The following is a 24,995-nucleotide window of genomic DNA, read 5'->3' on the forward strand; positions in this document are numbered from 1 at the left end:
AACACTAATCCAGGATATGGAACAATAAATGAAAATTAAGTTTCGAACGTTGACAGTTACAGTTCATTCCATAGCTAAATAATTTGCTAGTGAGGGTCTTTATGTATCTGAGACTAACATTTTAATGTGTAAATTTTGTAATGTGCAGGTAGATTGAGAGAAAAGAGACAGTGTCTAAACACTGTTTCAAAAATAAAGACCATAGACAATAATTCATGAAAAATATTAATTCTGTTCAACAAAATGAAATGAAAGACTACTGATGTATGTGTGTGTGTTTAATCATGGCCCACTTTTGAGTATATGATCGACCACACTTTTCACACATAAACGGCTTTTCTCCTGTATGAATTCGAACATGACAATCAAGCTGAGATTTCTTGCGAAAGCTTTTTCCACAATATGTACAAGGATATGGTCGAATATCCAAATGAATTTTTGTATGTGAACGCAAGGAGTAAACTGAGCGGAATGATTTGCTACATGTGTTACATTTGTATGGACGTTCCCCAGTATGAAACAGTTTATGGTTATCATGTGATTGTCTTGAAGGAAAGAGCTTGCCACAAATACTACATTCAAAATCCATACTGGCACCATGCACTGTTTTCATATGATAGTTCAGACTGGCTTTCTGACGAAATCGCTTTTCACAAATAAAGCAAGGAAATGGATGTTCATCACTGTGACAACGCATATGAGCCTTCAATTTATCTTCACTTGAAAGATGTTTGCTACACATAACACACTGAACTTTTGTACCCGACTTCTTCTCATCATCTTTAACATGTGTCTTTGCATGCACTTTTAAATTCTTAAGCCACCGGAATCTCTGTCCACAGAGTGGACACTGAAAAGGGCGAACCTCAGAATGAGAATGCAAATGAATATTGAGACTCTGCAGGCTGAAGAAACTTTTACCACATTTGTCACATATAAATTGTTTCACACCTGTATGGAGCAGCTGATGATTTTTGAAATTTGTGCAACTCCGAAAGGCTTTTCCACATATATCACACATCCAAGCTTTTCGGTTTTCATTCTTTTTATGGACACCTGCATGATTATTCAATGCACTTCTCTCTTTAAATGACATTCCACATACATGGCAAAGGTAAATCTTATTGTTTTTGTGTGTGGATAAATGATTTTCTAAATCATTAGTCATCTGGAACACTTGAGAACAAATATTACATGTGAGCAATACATTATTCTTATGATAAGTAGCATGTTTGAATAAATCAGAGGCAGACACAAAACGAACGCCACAATATTTACATTCGAAATGTTGTTCTCCAGTATGAATTCTCTCGTGATTTTTAATTTCTGTAGGACTCCTTAACACCTTCTCACAATGGCAACATTTATTCAATTTCTTAGACATGTTTTTCTCTTCATGAAATTTCATTAGCTCAGGTTCCAATTTTACATTACAATGCATATATTTGCCCCTAACATTGTTTTCATGAAATTTCTCCTCGTCCATATTCAAACTTGGTTTTTCTTGAATATATAGAACAGTCTCTCTAACTGCTTCTGCAGTTTCTCCAACCTGATCTTCACAATTTTCAAATACTTCGTTTTCTGACAGCTCTACACCATGCAAAGCCAAATGTGACACAAATACTTCTTTTATGGTATAAAGTTTTTCATCACACACTTCGCAGTTGTGAACACCATTTGCATGCACTTTAGACAGGTGGGCAACCAAATCACTTACAGTCACAGAATATGTCCGACAATAATTGCATACATATGTATCTGCTCTACTTGGATAATTAGCTTCTGTGTCTTCAGAATTTCCGAATATTTCCGCAATGTGAGAAATGTGTTGGTGAAACCTGGAAGACAAAGTGTCTAATGAACGTCATGACTGTTTATAAAACGAATGTATTGCATGTAGTAAAATTCTAAAACGTAACATGTTTATAAAAATAACAAGCACTTTATTAAGGCATAGTTAAAAAAAAAGCCAATACTTTATTTTTGGAATCCAAAATATATGTTAATTTGAACACAGAACAATGAAATCTTGTTTGGAAAACAGTCAATACAAATTGTACATTTTTTAAGATATAAAACATAATAAAGACTTTTAGAATATTTATTCCGGTCCTTAGGAAAATATATGGGGATAAAAGGGATGAAGTTACAGGAGAAAGTTACACAAAGTCAGGTGCGGCTCGTCTTTAGGTTCACTGAACCCCCTGTCTCTTGAAGCCACTCATTCTCTTCATAATTACGAGTAACTATGAAGAAATTGCTGGATGTTCGGCTTCTTTTGGTTAGATCATAAGTGAGTTATAGCCAGTAAAGTCGGGCGAAATAGTTGCATCTGGGGGTTCATTCTCAGACATGAACCAGCTAGACCTTTTAAAACAGCCAGCGGCAGTGGGAACATGCTAAGAAGTAGAGGAACAGTGTGTTTAAAAAAAAACGCTGTTGTCGCCAACGAAAGCTGTGGCTCAAACACTGTCCTTAATAGATGAAACGCAAAGAAAGCTGCGCAGAGAACGATATTCGGTCCTCGTGACGCTATGCTCGTTACAGGGCTGCTATGAATCACCTAATGCTGATTACAGGGCACATTCGAAAGTGCGGTCTTGAGCTGTTTGTATCGTGGAGTATGTTGTGCAGAGCAGGTAGAAGCCAGCGTGTGCGTTACATATTCTGCATTTTATTCCTGATATCAGGAGTTTTATATAGTTCAAAGTGTGTTTGTTAAATAACACTGATATCAGGAGTTTTATATAGTTCAAAGTGTGTTTGTTAAATAACAGAGTTCTGTATAATATTCTATGTATTTAACAATGCCCCCCATTTCACTCTAAATTAGGAAGTGCTAATAAAATGTTACACAGTCAAACTCGGGTGAAAACGTTTCTTCGAAGTAAGATGGAGGAAGAGTGTCTAACGGCCTTAGCAATGCTATCCACTGAAAAATCCATGGTTACGGAATGTGTGGATTTCAACTAGAGAGTGATCAACATATTTTGAACAAAGAGGAAAGAAGGATGGATTTTGACTACAAACATTCAACAGCAACACCATCCTCTTCCGAATTACTGGATTTGATGAGTATTTGATTCTTACAGTTTGTTTTATGTTTATTTTTTCTGAGAACGAGTTCATGTACTCGAAAACAGTAATGCTATAAATTAATGTCTATTCACTACATCTCGCCAAAATATTGTAAAAAATTGCACAAAATTGTAGAAAATTACTAAATTGTAAAACTATAAAAATTTGTAAAAATTGTAATTGTAATACTGTAAAATTTTGACTTGTTCCAGATCTTAAAGCTTCATTGCTCATGTAAGATTTATGGAATAAAATGAATGAATGAATGAATGAATATTATGTGAACCCCCAACATCAAATCTCACGAGCCGCCACTGCACAACGTAGAACTGCACGCATTGTATTCTTCACCTGACATAATTAGGAATATTAAATACAGATGTTTGAGATAGACAGGTCATGTAGCATGTATTGGCGAATCCAGAAATACATATAGTGTTAGTTGGGAGGCCGAAAGGAAAAAGATCTTTGGGAAGGCTGAGACATAGATGGGAGCATAATATTAAAATGGATTTGAAGGAGGTGGAATGATGGTAGAAATTGGATTAATCTTGCTCAGGATAGGGACTGATAGTGACAAAGAACCTCTGAGTTCTCTAAAAGCCATTTCTAAGTAAGTAATGAAGGGGACGAAATGAAAAGTAGAATAGAAAAAAAAAATCGAATAATCTGTAGTATGAAAGGTTTTCATAAATTAAGTGCATAATACAGTTTCGTAATTACCTGTGTTTTTTTTTTTTTAACACGTTAGGCAGTGGATCAAAAGTTCACTAATTTAAGTCTGGTTATCAACGATGGGTTTTTAATGGCCAAGAATACTCCTTATGATAGCTGCCTGTGGAATGATAGGAATAGTAGATTTACATACTTTATATTTGTTTTTATCCAACCCCGCATAATTGTGATTCCGATCTTGTATTCTGATACCAGATGAACCACAGTTTCTCTTTTCCAAAACTAGTCAATTACTTGCACTTTTTTCCGTAGCACAACATCTTTTCTTTTGACACCTGTGGAAGACATTTTGCATAGAAGTTAGACAGTACAGCCACTCGAGTAGACCATACTGTGTAAGGATCAAGGTTTGCAAAAAGCACTGCAGAAAAAATTCGTACTAATATAATGTAGTGTTTCATATATTTTTCTGCAGCAAAAAATAAATAAATAAATAAATAAATAAATAAATAAATAAATAAGAGAGAGTGAGAGGAAGACAGTCAGATAATCCACCAATCGGTTAATAGGCTGATGAACAATCAGGGTTCTCCTGTACTTAATTTACTACAAAACACTGACAATCTGTGTTACGAATATGAACAAATGATTAGCAAGTTCAATTCAATATGTATACTTCTTAATTTCTTCATGACTTGTTTAATCTCTTTTAAAAACAACAATAATGGCAAAATTACTCAATGGTGTTGGTAAAAAATAAAGAAAGAGTGCAATGCTTATTAATAGTCTGCCTACAGTCTTTTCCCAAAATTCTTCACCTTCTGAACAAAGCGTAACGTTTCCTTGCAAACAAGACAATGCCAGTTCTATGTATTTTATTTCCTACAACTTGCTTTTGGTACTTGCTTCTATTGTTCTCATGTTTTAACACTTTTGTGGTATGTATTTGACGATATTAATTCCTCCTCCTAATGAAACCCATTCCACCGAAAAAAACATTAATTTTTATTTGAATTCAAATATGACATATTACAAATTAATTCAATCCGCACAATATAATACAACAATCCAAAGAACAAGACATACAATATTATTACAGTGAATATTTATTAAAATCTTAAAATTTAGACAAATTAATTTATTGTGTGATGAAAATGAAAATGAGCTTCACAAATATATCATACAGTGATTTTTAATATTTTGTTTTTGTTTTTAACTTTTACTACTTTAAGTTTTATTTTCTGTAATTACTAATTTTCTAAAGTATAGGAATGTTTTGTTTCCAGCAAGATGTCACATAAACAGTATAAACTGTATTCACTCAAATGTAAAATTTCATCATTCCCTAATTTCCAAAAGTCGAAAATAAAATGCCATCTAACATCACACATTGAAGCTAGTTCCATACCCGATTACCAGCTGGGTCTGTGCCCCAGCCATCTCAACTTAATCTTTTATCACTATTTGCAGATATTTTGTGTGCCTTGGATGGTTCTGAAAACAATTCCCCTCAGAACACTACGAAATTGACAATGGATAGTACACAAATGAAACATAACAAAAGAGTATAATAAATTCCACTCTAGAGTATTTCAAATTAATCTTTTATAATTTCTGTAAGTATATGGAAACCTGGTAAATAAGTATAGTGAAACAGTCCCTTGTTACAGTGAAACACAAGTATGCTGATTTTTATTTTTAATTGTGGTCCAGTTCTGTATCATATTTTTAACTTGTAATGAAGATGTACACAAAGCCTGAACTTTTAATGAACACATCTCTCCCACCTTCAATTGATTTGAACCCCTCCTCTGACCTCAACTCATTCACACTTAATTTAGCAATTTTTTCATTACCCATAACTGGTCTCTCTTCAAACCCAGAAGCTGATAATTTTATTTGAACAACAATTAATATAAACCAGAACACTTGATTACACATGAGAAATATGAACACAAATGAACTATGTGTGCTCAGAGTTCGAAAATATTGGTAAATAGGTTCGTTTGAAGTGTACTAAAAGGTGTTTTGGACAAAGTGCGTCTTCGGAAATCAGTAACAATTTTACAGCCTATAGAAATGCCAACAATCAATACTAATCAGATTGGAAGCCATCTGATGACATAATGTATGATGTAAAGAAGTGATTGCAAGCACGAATACCAAACTCTTTAAGACTTTCCAAGAAACCAATCTTCGTTATTTTGTCTCTCAAAGCTGTCAAAAAAAAAAAAAAGTAAAACTGCAAAATTATCATGTAACACTGATTAAAAGGATGGTTTCCGATGGACTATAAAAAAACGTGTTCAGTTTTTCTCATGTTTTCCAACATTCTGTTACCAAAAATTTCGCAATTTTCCAAAACATAACTTGATTTATGGATGAAGCAAATTCGCATATGCATACATAATCTTTACATTTGGTGAAAATCAAAGTAGGCTACAGTGCACCACATTACCGAATAGGTGAGTTAAAGGTTCAATTATTTTTTTAACAATACATACTCACCACAAAGTATACTTCCAAATATTTAATGAACTTGTAAACAGTGAAGTAAACAGATGGAAAAACTAATTATCCCCCCCCCCCCAGATTTAACACTGCCAAACTTCTTCCTAAATGAAGTCGTCAAAGAAGCTTTATGCTAGAAGGCTGCAGTCACTGATGAGGAAAACTAAAAAAAATTATATTAAGAAAATTTAGAATATTCGGTCAGAAAGTGTATGGATATTGGAGAGGATAATAATTTGAAAGCATGGGGGAAGTGAGAAGTATCTGCTTTACAACATATGAAGTACGTATGTGTGTATACATGTCCATTGCAAACTAAAAACACAGTGACACTACTGCGAAGAATGTTACACTTCTAAACAAGTGAATTATTCTATATAATAAAATAACAGTTGTATTTTCAAGTCATTTGTAATACTGTCCTGTATTAATGCCTTAAATTTAGTTTTGATAAAATACAGATAAATATACTTTGAATTATGCATGTACCACTTATAGTAGTGCTTAATATTTCAGAACACCTGCCTTTGAAAACAAAATCTCCTAAATTTCATTCTGAATATTTATTTAGGGGAGTCTATTACAATTTCTACTTGTAATGCATGGCAGTAATTCAATTTTAAGACTTGTCTGAGTAACGTTTTTTTTTTTTTTTCTTATATAAATTTATGACCACTGTTCCAATTTTTAAATTTATAGAATGCTGTTCAAGGAAAGAAATGATAGGAAAATCCCCAAGAATTCTCTTTTGAAGAAAGCAGCCCAAAACAGGTTTTATAGAAGTTCACAAACCACAGACAAGAATCATATTACTGTTTTAAATAAGAAGAAAAAAAAGTTCATTTTTTTAACTTGTCCCAATAGCTCCTCATTCAGTGGTGCTATCTGGTGCCCAAGTGGATTCATAATGATGAAAGGAAACAAGGAGAAGAATATATCTCTTACAGAATATCGAAGCATGAATTAACCCTCTATTCACAAAGTGCCACATAACACAGTGCAGTCTGAGGATATAGTGGTAAATAATTGCAATACACAAGGAAAAATATTCACTAAAAGAAGTTAAGAAAAATTAATGTGAGCAGACATTGCGTTCAGACAACAATAATTAAGAACTATGGATCTGGAACTATGAAAGATACTCAGATGACAACTGTGTCCATACATCCAATACTGAATAGGCATTAGAAGCCAGGAGTAAGGGGGCAGAGAGGGAAGTGCAACACTGACAGAAATTAGAAAAGCTGCAGGAGCTAGATGCTCAGGCCATCCAGTTAGTCTGTCTTTTCAACAAGAGACTGCAATCGGCTATAGTAGCAGAGAATTCCCTTCTGACAGCTATCAACTGCCAGCTCACTAAAATTGGTACAAAGAGAGACTTGGCTGGTCAGTTAAGTGGAAAGCCATGCTATTTTAAAACCAATTTATCTTCCCAGCTCTTCTCAAACCACTCACGAGTTTCTTGGTAGAGCCATGAGAAGTAGAGCCCAGAGCATACTGCCACAAAAGTACATAAAGGTGGCAAATCACTTATAGTGTGGAGTTGTTACAGTGAAAAGGAAACTTGTAAGGCTTTGTTTCGTTAAACTGTCGTCAGTGAACAGTGTAAAATATAGTGAATATAGTGTAACTGAAGTTACTTTTTTTTTATCAGTGAAATCATGATGTGCATTTTGGTTTTCAGTTTGAACACAACAATCAGAATGATAAATTTGGATCATTGCTGTTCAGAACAGACGAATTTCTCTGCGCACATTCTAAGTTTAATTTATCTTTTTTTTGGCCTTCTGTAATTATTTTATAATGGAAAATTCTAATTTTGAAGAATAAATAAGTGGTCGGAAGTTTTATATAAAAATGCATATTATACAAACAAGTCTTACAATGCAGCTACTAACATTCATTACAAGTGAAAAACTACTCTGACAAATTAAATTTAAGAACTCGTATTTTTAAAGGGGGTTCTCTAAATGATCTGTACTGCACTTTAAGTCACAAGTGCATTGTAATTTCACCATTCAAAATTACTTGTAACTTTATGGAAAATTAGCCTTGATGAAATTTCAATATTTTAGAGAGTAACATGAAGAAAATAGAACGTCCAAGTACTCAATATATGTGCACTCGAAACACTGGAAATGTTCTCCTGATCAAAAAAATTAAACTGTGAGTTAAGGTAAAAAATAAGTGTTCTCAAGAGCAAGCCAGTGAATGTCTCAGTCTTTACTCATATATACAACACAACACAATCACAGTCTAGTACAATCAGAATTCACAAGTATGTTTGCATTATCGGTTATGTATCTGCATGTGTTTAGTCATGTCATTTTTCTGAGCAAAACATCTTCCACAAACCAGGCAAGCAAATGGTTTCTCTCCTGTGTGGGTACGAATGTGAACTATAAGGTGAGGGCGACGACGGAAACATTTCTCACAATATGGACAAGGATAAGGACGTGTATCCGTGTGCACACGCTCATGAATTCGATGCTGTTGTTGAGTTCGGAATGTCTTGCCGCATGTATCACACTGAAAAGGTTTCTCCCCTGTATGAATTCGCATGTGATTGTCCTTTGTAGCTTTAGCTGTAAACCTCTGAAGGCATATTTCACATGTGAAATCTTTTGCTCCATCATGAACAACACGAACATGTCTTGATAAGGCTCCAGACTGAGCAAAATGCTTTCCACAAACATGACACTCAAAATTACGTTCTCCAGTATGACTAATCTGATGTAACATCAAGAGTCGAGGAGTTGGCCAATCTTTGCCACAGTAGTGGCACTTAAACATCATTCCTGGCTTTCTCTTCACACGTGGGGATAACATTTTTCGATTTTCTTCGTGACTCAAGACATGACGATTTAGATGTGACTTTCTTTTGTATGTAGCTCCACAGAGAGAGCAACAGAAGGGACGTTCATCTGTGTGACTAATCATGTGGTCCAACAAATCTCTCTCAGTTACAAAAATTTTTTGACAAGTGTTGCAAGTAAGAAATGTCCGACATTTATGAGTTAGCATGTGTTCCTTGATTTCAGCCTTAGTCAGAAACTTTTCTCCACATACATCACATTTCTGCTTTCTTCTAGCTTTTCCAAAATGTGCTCTTAGGTGATCCTTCAAGCTGGGTTTCAATTTATACATTTTGCCACATATTGTGCACATGTACTTCTCATTGTTACCTTTCGTTAATGGATGGGAAATCTTTGTTTCCAGCTCTTTGCTCAATGTCTCAGTACAGTAACTCATATGTCGCTTTAGTGAAGATGATAGCATAAAACTTGAACCGCAGTACTTGCAATAGAATGGAGAAAATCCTGTGTGCATTCTAAGATGTGTTAGAGAGACAGCTTCACTCCGAAAGTGCTTCAAGCAACATCTACACTGCACTGGGTGGTTAGCTGCAACTAATCTAGCTTGACATTTACCACCAATTTTTACACATTTGTAAATGTATTTCTTGGGTGCCTTTACAAGACCTGTAACTGAAGCACCCTCAAGTCTTGAAACATGCTGGTAAGAAAATGTATTCTTATTTAAAACACTCGCATATTCACTAGATTGCACATAATCATGATCAGTTAACTGTGAATTAATATTTTGGCTCCAGTTTATTTCGAAATTATTAGTGTCTTCACATTCTGTCAGACAATCAGATGCAGCCAGTGACACTGCTTTTGTGATCTGTACATCGTTTTCCAATTCCTTTACATCACATAAGTAATACTCCTTGTCATCCTCGTCAGTTTTTATCCATATTGAGTATAACTGTTCGTTATCACTTTCAGCCCTAACACAGTTCTCTACTTTCAATGATTGCAAGAGTTCTGTATTTCCAATGGCTTGCAATGTGGTTGGTGCATCTTGTTGGAAGTCAGTTTTTCCAAGTCCATGTGACCTGCAACACAAAGTGTGCAGAGTGATTACAGAGGTCACTGCACCTTCTGCAAGCCCTGGATCATTCATATTATACTTCATTCGATCCAGAAGTACTATCATTCATTTAATGCCTCAGTATTCGAAACCATCCATACAAAAATTTGTATTTTTAATTTTAATTACAAAGAAAATTAACAAGTAGGTACTTATTATCCTATTATCTATTCAGCTCTAGAATGAAACCTCACAATAACAAAGTAACTTTTGTATCACTCGGTGTCTAAGATTATGCTAGTTTTCCACATCTACTCAACTGGGCTAATGAACTGTCTGATGTTGCCATGACATGAGTAAAGTTTATTTTTATATTTTTATTTCCTTTATCGATAGCAATGGAATTGTTCTTATTGTATAAATTATAACGTAATTAATTACAACTACAAATCTGCGTAGATAAGAATGATTACACGGTAATCAGAGATAATTTAGTATTGCACTGCATTGTTTTACTGCAGAATGGTGTTTTTTTGGCAGTCAGCCACTCACGAAATCCTTACATTATATGAGTTATCTATATGGAGTATCATTCCTAAGCTGAACAGAGATTAAAACTTACAGCTAATTTATTCAACCCTCAAATGCCCCTTCCCAAAATATTGATAAACAGTATTTCTTCCAAACAAGAGAACTAAAGATGAATTAAAGCATGTCATGGATTAAAATTCGTTAAACTATAGTATTTCAATTTTATCTGCAAAGTTATAAACAATATATTACGAAAAATCTAAAAAGGAATGTACTTTTAATTATAATAAAGTAACCGAGAATCCATTTCATCAAGAGAATATCTTGTAACAAGAATTTCATGGTAATAGTAGGTCTGTCAAATGATGTGATCACAGATATCTGGCAGACAACTCAACGTGGCTTTACTTTTCTGTGTAACAATTTTCACAAAGATTAAGTTTAAACGATGCTACAAATTAGAGAATATTGCAGGATTTTATGTTAAGATTAATTGTAAGACTACTAAAACTATGTGAACTTTTGCAATAAAATCAGTGCTCATTTTAACAGAATATCCCGTTAAGTACAACATGAAATGAAATGAATAACGTAAAAAGTATAAAATTAAAAAAATATGTTGTTCATATTAACCACATTCATGTACACCTTTTTCGAAAGGAAAGAATAAGCTGTTTACTAATCTATTGGAAGATGGTTTGTAGAAGTAACAAATAGTAAATAAAGCATTGTTATGAAGCATGGCAGATTTCAGCAGTATTGTTCCAGTGACTAATGTAACTTGTTTGCAGCAACTTAAACTAAATGTATAATACAGACTTCAATATAAATAGTTTTATGGTTCTGTAAAACCACTGTAAAATTATATTTATGCTTCACACTATGCAGCATGTACGAAAACCAGTTTACTATTTTATTTTAATCATATCTCTATTTTATCAACAAGTTGGATATTGTTAGTTCGATCCATTGTAAGTATTTAGATCAGCTGGTCACTAGTATACATTACTTTTATGAAACATAGCACAAGAGTGTCATACAATCTCGACAATGAGTACTTTGTTGAAAATGTAACCTAAGATTCAAACTCGAACAAAATTTGAATCACCTTCAATCTAGCTGGATAGTTATCCAACATAGGCCACAGAGATTTAAGCATATATTTTCTGCATCTGTTAATTCCACGAGCTGGTTCATAGATATCACTAGTGCCAAGAAGCATAGACCACTTAGTTCGTAAGAAACTATTCAGTGTGTATCACAGGCAGTAATGATTACGAATTTTGGAATAACACAAGGGAACTGGAGTAGAAAACTCATTCCCTTGACCATAAGCTTGCCCAACACGAGTTATATACTCAAGGTATTGAACCTGGGCTCCTGGGTTATAAGCCCAGAGCTGTAGCACTGAGTCACCATGATGGTTAATAAAGTAAAATGCTGCAGCATGTGAGCAAATTTATTATTAGAAATAGCCACCTCTTTTTTTAAAATAAAACAAAAAAAAAATTGGGACACCAACAAAACTTCTCAGAAAATCTTTGGTTCGTTGTTTACCACCACTTGTAATAAATACTGGTACCATCAACATTCTACTCTTCATATACTGAGTCTAACACCATTACAATTTCATTCAAGAGACAGATTATGTAAACTACGAAGACTGTGGCATAAGACGTGGAAACATTTTTTTTTTTTGCAAGAATGCAGACACGGTTCGATATTTTGAAATATGCGAATGAAAGGGCAAGGTATGTGTATTGGTAGATAGGGTAGGGTGCAAACATTCATAAATGACACGGCATAATGCTGCACATGTTTATTATGGTAGTTGGAACATCATTACAGCATACATATGGACCATAAAAACTCTTAAAAACCCACTGCTCACGTCCATTCTGCATAAAAGTTAACTCACAACTGAATTACACATTATGTGTAACATCATACACTGTGCAATCACAGCACACTGCCATTTAGTGATGCAACCATATTCTCATACTATGGATGGATGCATGACATAGCAGTCGATTCACAATTGAATTCACATTGCTCTCTGTGTCGATAACATACATCACACTGCCATCTAGTGATGTAATATGTATACATCTTCATGTTAACTCGTCTAACAATCATAAGGTTACAGAATGATACAATGAAACGAGTGTATATCTATTGGCAATGTAATGTACAACTAAGAGATTTTAAAGGTCATTTAAGCCAAATGATCAAACAAGTATGGAAATTCCATGCTATCCTTTAAAAGTTCTATCATGTGTACAGCTAAGCTAAGGCAGCTACAAATTCATCATTATTTGGAGATTTCTATTTTCCTATTTTAAAAATAAAATTAGTATCTACATGTTGATGTTTACAAGTGTAACTTGGAATTTAAATAAAGAACTAAGAGTTTTTACATTATCAGACTTTCCAAGTGAACTACAAACAAGTGGCAAAATAAAGAGAAATCAAATAAGCACTTAACATTCAAGCATGTCCTTGACACCAAAATCTATCGAATTTATGTAGTGCAGTGCAAATTTAAGTTCTTCGAATCTTTAACAGAGAAGAAAATGTGACTGAAAAATTACGGATGATGATGATGATGATGATGATGATGATGATGATGATGATGATGATGATGATGATAACGACGACGATAGTGATGATGTAGGTGAAGAGGAAGAATAAGATGAAGCTACGACAATTCAATTATTTTCTAATTTTATATAGAAATGTAATGACTGTCATGAATAAACAGAATAAAATCATACACATAATTATATCAATGCAATTACGATAAAAACCTACACAGCTTATTACGAAGCATCCATAATTGTTCAATTGCTAATAGTATATTATAATACAGAACACTTGATAACAGACTACTACTTTTATATTTGTATGTAAAACAGCCTAAGGTCAATTAAGAATTAAATTAGTAGAAATGTGGCTCTCAAGAGAAGAATTAGTCCAAACTCTTGGACCAAAAGAGAAACAAAGACAGGTATTAAATAGTGACAGGATTACTTAGTCATTCAAAAAATATACAACTTAAATGCATAAAATACCGAAAATGAATATAACTGACGAATAGGATACCCTCGAAACTATCAAAATTACTCATTTCATATGCAAAAAGAATAGACCAACCTGATAATTGACGCACAATATATACTTCATCTGAAGTCCCTTCCTAGTCATTTACAACGTTATATTCCTCAAAATATTACAATCAATGAAGCATATTCTGAAATAAATCTCCTCACCTTTCAGAAGAGCTACAACTTCAACAAGTCAGCCAATTTATGGTGTTATTACTTTACCTATCCCTTTTATCTTCCAGAAGCCACTGTCCCTGAAGAGTCATTTTGTGACATATACAACCTCAATCTAAATCATTACACCAGAGACCGTATTGCTATTGAATATAGTGGTAAATACCGGTATTTTTCAATACCGATAAAGAATATCCAAATCCTTAATACCGATATGACATCAGTTTAGGATGTTCTTATCAGATTGACGTGCATTAATGAAATACTGGTAAAATACTATGAAGTGAACAAAACACAGATGAAAAATACAAAAGTAAACACAGATGATTGAACTGACCACAGTTCGAATCAAAACCGGAAATACTGACAAAAATAGGTAGGCCAATTTGTTTAGTACTTAACAATTCCCTTATAGTAAATTGCATGCAACCTTAATACCATATGACACTATAGAACTTTCTACCGATAAAAGGCATAGTAGCCGACATGAATTAAATACTGCTATAAAAATCCTAATGTACTACAGCAGCATTTTTCAAACTATGGTCTGCAGACCACCTGTGGTCCTCGAGGTCTGCCATTGTGGTCCTTCAAAAAAGACAGAAGAAAAAATAAAATTCAAATGAATTGCATATGAGTCTATAGCTGAAAATCTCAGAGTTTGGAAATGACACATGGCAATCATCTTTCACTTTTTCTCCCAGTACTAACATTTTATGAAATTTATTACCTTATCCGTCTATTGACTTCCCACTCTACTCTCAACAACAAAAGAGGGATTTAAAGCACTATGAATGTGGGATTTCCCTGCACAACTGGCGCCGTCCCTGTAACCCAGCCAGGAATCGCCCAAATTCATAACAGAGGACCAAAGTACCAAGCCTGCACATTGAAATGGTCACGTACTGTACGTTGAACACAAATTATACAACTCTGAGGTCATAATTTGAAACTTATTTTCCAAGTAAATATGACGAATTTTCATGGGTTCGTGATCACTTTCATTGCGATATTGAAACTAACAAACTTTCATTGAGTGAAAGAGAACAGTTAATTGAACTCTCAAATGAGACCGGACTTAAAATGAAATTCCAAGCGGAAGGTATGGTTAATTTCTGGACTTCATCACAAGTGAACAATTAAATTTGCTTTTGAAGGCAAGAGTAAGGTGGTTCGCAGAACTATTCTGACTTAAAAAGTGGTCCCCACTTTAAAAAAGTTTGAGAAACGCTGTACTACAGTATAAATATTTGAATTTAATTTAGGAACTTTTCTTATTAGTAGACCTACTTTAGTCATTACTTCTACATGGCTAAAGTGGTACTCCATAGTAGTGTTCGTTTAGTTCCCGCAGCTGGGTAAACTGTGCTGATACTGCCTCACTTGGCAATGTTTATTTTGTTAAGTTTAATATATGCTTTAACATCTGTGGTCATATCATGTGCTTAGGATCTGTGAGTATATCAGCAGCCTGTTTTTACTATTGATAAGTTTCTGTTTCTATTATGTATTGTGAATGGCTTGTGTTCATGTAACTGGACTGTTGTCTTGTTGCGTGCGTACTTCAACTTCCAGTCAGGCTGCTTTGGTAATGTTTGTTGTGTACTCTTCAAAATGGGAAGAAAATAAATCCTATAGGTATACAGATATTTTGAATACGAGTCATCATGCAATTTACAGTATGTAAATGCTTAATAACAACTTCTTGCATTGTGTGAGGGGGGGGGGGCATATATTTTCTTTTATATTATAATAATAATAATAATAATAATAATAATAATAATAATAATAATAATTAAGTGGCACAACAGGTGTGCCTGGTGTCTTGAGGTGAATCTGTGTGCTTATTATTATTTTTAATATATCAGTGCTAGCCAAGTCAAAATATCCATATTTAGTTTTGACTTCTAAGTCTGACTGCAATTCATGCAACTGTGTTGTTGTTGCATTCCTGAAATAATCGTTTTATTTTAACACGTATTTCTGTTACAATAGAACCAGCACAACAAAATAATAATAATTATTATTAATATTATTATTAATATCATTATTATTATTATTATTATTATTATTATTATTATTATTAACATATATTATGATTTATATATTACATAAGCGTCAATCCTGCCACTTGGGTATGTAGTGCATGGCATATTTTATAATGCCTTTTTACATTGCTCTGTAGCACTCTTATACTTTTCAACATAGCAAATATTTAACATTTCCGCCAAATTCACAACAAAAATATGTGTCTGTTCGGTGAGATCATTTTCGTGAAGACGGTGGTTATCATTGTGCCACTGTCAAACACTGTTAGTACGAGTAGTAAGACAGTAGATAGTTGAATAGTTTTCCACAACCAAACAGAGGGAGAGTGCAACCTTTACATTTCAAAGTCGGAATTACACAGTGTAATCGCAAGAGACAGAATGAGCATATTTGCTATAAAGTTGAATACTACACTGTGTCCGGAACAAAATTTACCAATAAGAAAGTTTAATAACTAGCGTAATAATAGAGATAGGAAAATGAAATTTGCGGCAAATGAAAGAGGGACATTTTAAGTTTTATGTGTGATGTTGGCAACATTTGGTCATTGTTGTTGACATAGCTGTAATTAAAATGGCGTTCACAGTGCAACAAAAAGTTCAATGCTGCTATTGGCTTGCCGAATTCAAGTATCCGAAGATAGTGGAGAGAAGATTTAGACAACAGTGGCCTGAGAAGCAACCACCAGATAGGCACACAATAACAACTTGGCATAGGAAGCTTCTTGAGACCGGTTCTCTTGTAGAGAAAACACCACGTGGGAAGAAAGTGACAAGCGCAAGTCGACAGAATTCAGCAAGCTTTCCAACGGAGCCCGTGTAAGTCTGTTCGCCGTGCCAGCAGGGAACTTGCAATTCCAAAGTCAACTATCCACGATGTTCTGCACAAGAGGTTACGTCTGCATGCATACAAGATTCAATTGGTTCAAAAGTTGAAACCAAACGACTTGCCTGCATGATATGATTTCGCTAGTGACATGCTGTTGAAAATTGATATTGAAAATGGATATCTGCAGAAGGTCGTGTTTAGTGATGAGTCCACCTTCCACGTCTGTGGACCTACAGCATGGCCTCCCAGATCCCCAGACCTAACCCCACTGGACTTCTTTTTTTGGGGATACATAAAAGACATTGTGTACAAGACTGTAGTGGCAGATTTGGACGATCTGCATCGGAGAATTGTCGCTGCTTGTGGAACTGTCACTCCAGAGATGTTACGAAACACATGGCAAGAACTTGAATATCGCCTGGACATCTCTCGTGCTACAAGAGGTGCACACATAGAAGTTTATTAATGGTCATTCGAAACTTTGGAAGTCCCTTTGTCAATTCCCGCAAACAGCATTTTCATCCATCAAGTATTTGATGAGTTATTAAACTTTCTTACTGGTAAATTTTGTCCCGGACACCCTGTATTGTGATCTGTTAGACTTAAGACCTGTTTGGACTATTGGTACAAGAACAAACACACAATGTCTCAGTTGCACAAGATAGCTACTACAGTTCTAGCAGTTCCTTCAACATAAGTTACCGTTGAAATACTTTCCTCATCCTTAAAATACATACTTTCGCCACACTGCTTGCTGCAACTTACAGAGTGGCAATATAGATAATATTTTAGTAACTGAAGCTGTTAGTAAAGTTGTTATTATTTAATAAAGTTTTCTCAGTTCTGTCTACTAAGGAAGAGACTAGTGAAGTGCTTTGTGTGGAGCATGGCATTGTATGGGGCAGAAACATGGACATTATGACGAAATGAAAAGAAACAAATGGAAGCATTTGAAATGTGGATATGAAGAAGAATAGAGCATGTGAAGTAGACAGACAGAATAAGAAATGAAGTTGTGTTGGAAAGAGTGGGTGAAGAAAGAATGATCCTGAAACTAATCAGAAAGAGAAAACGGAATTGGTTGGGTCACTGGCTGAGAAGAAACTGCCAACTGAAGGATGCACTGAAAGAAATGGTGAATGGGAGAAGAGTTCGGGACAAAGAAAGATATCATATGATAGACTACATTAAGATATGTGGATCATATGCAGAGATTAAGAGGAAGGCAGAGTAAAGATTGGAGAGTGCTGAGTTTGCAGTGAAAGACCTGCCCATGGGCAGAACACATACATATGTATGTTCTGTCTACCTTCATTAGCTTTTGATGTCCTATTTGCCCCTCAATTAATACCATTATTTAACTCATGAATACCGGTATAAAATATTTTACAGATAAAAATAAAGGTTTTAATAATATTGGTTAGAAAAATATAACAGTATAAGTAATTCTGGTATTATATCGAAACCTAAATAATTTCGGTATTCAATGTCTGGTTAAAACTTCGTAACAAAATTATTCAACTTCGATATCATGTTTTAACATGAAAGAAGTCACGTCACGAAATTTAAAGTGCTGAAAAGAATATATGACATGAAACTTCTATACATAATCAATTCTCAAACAATCCTCTACTTATTAAAGTAATGTTATGCATCCAAATTATGAAAATTTAAGTGTTCGTAACATTTAGGTCATTCAAAAATGATTGACACTCCCACCATAACTCTGGAAAAGTAGCAGTTTCAAATGCAAGCTACTGTATGCTTGAATATAGATTACAGACCTGCCTATTGTAACTAGGTGACGTTGGTACATTGCACAGACAGAACAGTGCTGCCTCCTCATTCATCCCAGTGTGTGGGTGCATTCGTCAACAATGCTAAGACAACATGGAAGGAGACAGTCATGGGCAACAGTGGAGGGAAAGAGTGGCTGCTTCACACATTCGCATGAGGTTAGCAGCATTAGAAAAGTGTGGAGTCTCGCCAACAGTTGCTGCAGCTGTATGACGCAGATCCAGCAGAGTTCTTTGAGTGTCTGGTCACCGTCGACGAAACACCAGTCCATGAAGTGGAAGCACGCTGGGAGCCTTGTCCCAAGAAGTCTTTCAGAAGCAAATGGCGACTGTGTTCTGGAATCAGGAGGGAATTCTTCTGTTGGACTGGCTGCCCCACAGTACGACCACTAACAATGATCACTACTGCAATTCATTGCAACTTTGCCATCGCATTTAGCAAAGCTCCCAAGGAAAATGGAGGCGCAGCATTCTTCTCTAACATGGCAGGTCACATGGCAGTCTCCACACCATTCCCTCCTTGTGTGCTCTAGGCAATGAAAGAGGTGATGGGAGCTTCAGCCAGTTGTCCAGCAGTGGCACCAGGATACCTCCAAAGAATGGTTTGCTGCACAAATACAAAAACTACCAGAACGATGGCAAAGGTGCACAGGCATTGGTGGGGAATGCCTGTAACCTAATCTGTATTTATTTCGTTTCAATAAATGATTATGAAGAAAAAACATATAGTGTCAATCATTTTTGAACAACCCAAGTATATGTTTTTCATACTAAACAGACACTTTGTTTCTAAAAATGATAGAATAAAATAACAAAGAGAATCCAGAGCAAATATTACATTTACTTATAACAATGTTATATCTAAATGATAAAAGCTTGTAAGTTGTAACATGAATAATGGAAAAATAAACTCATAATGCTCTCTTGTTAGCCAAATTTATCCACAGTTTCGTATGTTTCTTCATCGTTCCATTTTGATGAATCAATTGTTTGCAACTTGTCAGCAAAAAGACATATTTATTTAACTTGTATAAACATAAGGCACTCAAGACGTCATTCACCAGACATACAAATCAAAAACATCTCAATAATAAATAATGTCAATATGAAAACAGAAGTAAAATTAATTCAAGCAATAAAACAACAATAAATTAATGGAGATAAAAATAAACTAAATACTTAAGAAAAACAACACAATTCTTAAAGAAGAGATAAGTAAAAAAAATTTAACTGTCCCTTTCTAAATTAATTAATTTCAATATAAGATAAAAATTGGTCTGTGTAAAGCCATATTTAATTAAGTGCTACAATGTTTGTTTGAAGAAAAATGAAGTTGAAGTAAATTGCATATAATTACTTAAACAAAATTAAATTTTTCTAAGTTATACTTTGTCAGTATATATTTACGCACAAAGAAATGTTCGAAATAACTTTAAGGCAGGGTAATGTATTTTTTTTTTCAAAACAAGTGCTTAGTTTACTACAGCTTTACATCAATCAATTAAAAAATGTAACACAGAGCTGTTGGTCCTCAAAGATTAGAATTTAAAAAACTGAAAATATCAGATAGCTATCTTCCTATGCAAGAGAAGTCTCTCAAGCGAGCTCATTTCTATTAACCTCTTGTCTCAAAAGTCTGAGATAGATAAAAAATATTCCAGCCAGTTGATAAAAATCAGAGAACATGATAAAGTTAAGCTTAGTTAAAATATACTAATGGAAAACACACCTTACTTTCGTGGACCTTTCAAATCACTCCGCAGGTTGGGTGGGAATCACTGTTTTAAGGTATACAATCCAAAAATCCATGTTACCTTCACATTGAATACAGCTTCCTTATGTGTAGTACAATGTGTGTCGAGATGGACAACTCCAGTTACAAATTAATACAATAGACGAAATATTATTAGAAAAATATTTATTCAGAAAGTACCATAAAAAAGATATGAAAGAAGTACAAAGAACATACAAAATGTAATTAATATAATGTACAAGTATGATCACCAAATTATCTAAACAATTAGGTACAGTCAGCAGCAGCAGCAGTAATCATATTATTATTATTATTATTATTATTATTATTATTATTACTATGCATTTTTCTTACTTTCAGCCACTTTATACATGCATATACTTTTGAACAAAACACACTTAAAATGTGGACTCCATGGGGCTGTGAAGGAATTCCTTTACATTCCTTTACATACATTTACATTAATATCAGAACTACAGCAGATTGTTATCCAGGTCAAATGGGGATTATGACTTTCGGATAACTGATTTTAACTACACATAAAATGATATCTAGCTGAATTTTCTACTGCTAACCATTGTAACATTACTTCAAGGTCAACTTAATAATAATCCATATAAATTGGGCAGTAATTATTTCACTTTTTGTTAACAAATTGAAACATCAGTCAGACTCCGTAAAACTCCATTTTAACGTTATTCAGGGGGGGGGGGGGGGAACCACTGAGATGAGGTTCGAACCTGCTCCTCTCCACATATCACACAGATGTCTGAACCATCTGAGCTAATGAGACGAGATGAAAGACTTCACTTCTGTGTGTCCAAATAAGGTAACACACTGCTTTGAAAGAGTTTCCCCTTACAATGTTTGAGCCCTGAATTACCAGCAACTAGTTTAGTCATTATAGTCTTTGCTATTACTTATGTCACAGGACATTAACAATACATCAGTACATTCTTGTAAAAATTCCACATGCATTTCATGTTTTATGTTAAGTGTTATAAAAATAATTAAGCATAACTGTTTTTGTTGTTATGTCATCAGTCAGTTTCTCTATTCCCTGTATTGTACAGAATACAATGCTGGTAATTTACAGAGTTAAAATTGCGTGGCATGTCAATATCCTCACGAATGTTATAATCGCACTATGAAATGACTTCCAAGAGTCAGCCCTTTACTTTTTTTCCGGTACTGTACAATTTGTAAAAAGTAAAATGCAAAGTTTGCTCAATTGTTTTAGAAAAGATGTTAAAAAAAGGGCATGCAAGTAGGTGAAGTGAATACATTTTTCGTCATGCGAAGCTGATGTATTTGTAGCTATTGAATTTCATTCATATTTTGAGATGCACACATGATGCTTTGTACTACACTCTACTGCCAATCATTGGAACTACAAGCTCTGATAAGGAATCGACATAAATTCAATATCCAGTATTCATGTAGAGTATACATATTTTTGGGTACACCACAGAAGAAGAAGGTTCTGTCATTTAAAATCTTTGTTTGCTGCTGATGGAATGGGAGTATGTTTTCTGGTGAAGGAGGAGGGATATAGACCTGCAAACTTTCTTTGATAGGTTTTTGAGGGTTGAAGGAATTTTCAGGAGACAATTGGATAGCTTCATTTTCGAGTAAAATTCATGTAATAGGTAAGATGAATGATAGAGGGAAAGAAGGTTGTGGACTTGAATGTGTGATTCCATACAAAGATGGAACTGCCAGCCAGTTGAGATCTTTTTTCTCGTTTGTTTTAAAATCAGTCTCTGAAAAGTGACAGCTGCATATTTTACCTAGGACAGTGTTCTTGCAGTCTGTTCAGAGTACAGCATACCCATACTTTCTGCACACCGCTGAGTCCTGTAAAATGAGGAAATTATAATTAGAGTTAAATAGAATACTTCTACATCGTTTAACCTTATATATATTTTGGAATATTTATGAGCTACAAATTTCATAATACTCTTCTAACTCGAAGTTCATGAATCATACAGTTCGACTATCATTCTAGATCTATCATTATGTTACTGCCAAAATATGAAATTAGTTAGCTTTCTACAATTTCTAGGCATTTTTGACAATGCCTAAAAATTCTAGCCAAAGTATGAAAGACGCTTTTCTTCACACACTGCCTAGAAATTTTACATAATACTGGCTTTGTTTTCGGCAACAATTTATAAAACGAGAGTAATTCAAGTCTGAGCATGCAGTCACTGCTATGCACTCTCAAATTCATTTCAGCTGAAGTTTAGGTAAAAGATTATTCTACTACTTACAGAGAGGTCCATTTATTGTTTATACTGGGTATACTAATATCCCACCTTATAATTTAATATGAAAATAAATGTCTACGACACTAAATAAGACCCTTTTCCTATGATTCCTTTTGTAATGTTCTTACTATAAAACATGTGCACAGTTTGATTGTAACAATAAGGCAACATACTATTAATTGTATGTTTTAAAGTTTGGTTAGGCTCTTGTATAGAAAAACGAGTTAAAACGAAAACAAAAACATAATTGTATTTACACTCTACACTCTATTGATCCAACTACAGAAGTGACAAACAAATATGTTAAGTATGCAAATATTACATACCTCTCAACATCTCTCAGGAAGCAAAAAATGCCAAGTCAAGGTCACTCTTGTTTCAGCCAAGACAACCATCCCTCCTGTTTCAGCCAAGATAACCAGGCATATAGCATGTTTTGGTCTTTATCTTCTCAGGCATGCTAGAATGATAGCCAATGTTGACATATTATTTATAAAGAATTTTGTGTGTGTTTGCTTACAGTATGTGAATCACTTCACCTTACATTAAGCTCAGTCATTATATGTGAAAGCTATACTGCAAAAATTCTTAATATGTTTCATTTACATTTATCTATTTCAGTAAATACATTTCCATTCATAATATCATTAAGTAAGTTTCAACTCCTTACCTGATAGTTGAATAGAAAAACACACGTGATACGTGGGTAACAAAACATATCACGTGATCATTGCTGTGTTCAAAGCATTAAAGTTGAAAACCAGCCGGTCATATCAGATTGATCTACAGCACAGATCATACACACGCAGAATCCGATTAATATGCCGCCTATCGGAAAATTATTTAACCTCTTGAAGGAATCAATGTCCCCCATTGCTAGAAGTCCATTTTATGTATGAAATCTCCCCATATGAGCTGCACTTAACAATTTCAAATCTTTAAATTTATAAAATTGATTTTTAAGATACATCCTAATATTAAACAATGAATACAATGGAACAACAATACCAGGTGGACTCCCAACTAAAAGACTATAAATAGTATGTACTTTAAAATTTAGTTTGTTGTTTTAATAATTTTAAACACAGTTTCTTCAATATCACATTATCAGTAGAAACCGGAACAAAAAGAAGAACATTTTCCAAAATACTATCTTTATTTTGGAAAAATATGAAAACATGAAATATATTCATTCTTGAACCATTTGGACAACGTTTACATTGTTATTAACAAAAATAAGTCTTTTAGAGATTAATACTTTTGTCTATATTTAATATGCTACCAAATGAAATACAGTAAATCTACATTTCAGTATTAAAAAATCCTTAGCTAAATGCAGGAATTAGATAACTCAATTTTCTACAATGAAGAGAACACAATGACTGGACTCAACACTGATCACTAAACAATACAAGTAACTTTTCTATATTTTCTGGCAAAAGATAATACTGCTTTGTACAGTGAAAAATCCATGAAGTTTCAAAAAGAGAAGAAATTAAGTAGACAGCAAAATTGATGATGTTTCATGATGTTTAAAACATTAATTTACACGTATGTAAAGACATGGCAACACTGAAAAGACTTTTGTTGGATTCAACAGAAAAAGCAAAGGTGGAATAGGAACAAGTTTTTTTCGTTTTGACTTCTCGAATTCATTGACATTAAAGTAAAACATCCCAACTGACTCTTTATAATATCCGGAAAGCCAGGTTTACTTGTAGTTATAGAAATATTAACAGAGGGGAAAAAATTGTGCCAAAAAATAGGAAGATTTCTATAAAATATGAAAATTGTACCAGAACATTACAAAATATGAATACATATAAAGTTTGGGACAGAAGAAATCAGATGATAGACAACATCGAGATTTATGGATCGTATGCAGAGATTAAAAGGAAGGTAGAAAATAGGGAAGATTGGAGAATGTTGGGTTTGCAGTGAAAGAGCTGACCTTGGGCAGAAAATTATGCATGTATGTATGTAGAGGAGACAAGATCTGTCCTGTGACTTTATGTGCCATGGCCATATCACTAATGGGTATGAAGGTGGAAGATAGGTTTTAGCCTGAGATGAACTTCCATGTCGGAGGTTCATATATTAACCATCATGAAACAAACTCTCTTTCTGATAGTCCATTCTTTCCCCTCTTGCATAGCTCACATGCCAGGTCTCACCTCCTCATCTATATATATATATATATATATATATATACACACACACATAATACACGATGTCTGCATATATGCAGGCATCGTGTATTATGTACGGAGAGAATTTTTAAACAAAAACTATTTTCCTTATGCAGACAACACAAGACTGCCATAAAATAGGACTAACATTATTAATG

At 34.1% G+C, this 24,995-nt stretch overlaps 1 protein-coding gene across 28 annotated transcripts in view; it reads right to left on the minus strand.

Moving 5' to 3' along the window:
* Positions 1–24,995, minus strand: part of LOC138693202 (retinol dehydrogenase 13-like) — a 544,367-nt gene that overhangs the window by 408,930 nt on the left and 110,442 nt on the right. The window contains exons 1-3 of one of the 28 annotated variants that reach the window (XM_069816967.1): positions 22,975–23,114; positions 22,169–22,235; positions 4,743–10,168 (exon numbers count right to left, since the gene is read on the minus strand). The exons of 25 other annotated variants lie outside the window; for them this stretch is intronic. In XM_069816967.1, the coding sequence (XP_069673068.1) occupies positions 8,557–10,168; positions 22,169–22,235; positions 22,975–22,984 (1,689 nt within the window). In that variant the 5' untranslated portion in view covers positions 22,985–23,114 and the 3' untranslated portion in view covers positions 4,743–8,556. Of the gene's footprint in view, positions 1–4,742; positions 10,169–22,168; positions 22,236–22,974; positions 23,115–24,995 lie in introns of those variants that run through there. 2 more of the 28 variants (XM_069816966.1, XM_069816955.1) reach the window with 2 other exon arrangements.

The sequence above is a fragment of the Periplaneta americana genome, chromosome 17 (assembly GCF_040183065.1).
Source record: "Periplaneta americana isolate PAMFEO1 chromosome 17, P.americana_PAMFEO1_priV1, whole genome shotgun sequence".
Taxonomy (NCBI): domain Eukaryota; kingdom Metazoa; phylum Arthropoda; class Insecta; order Blattodea; family Blattidae; genus Periplaneta; species Periplaneta americana.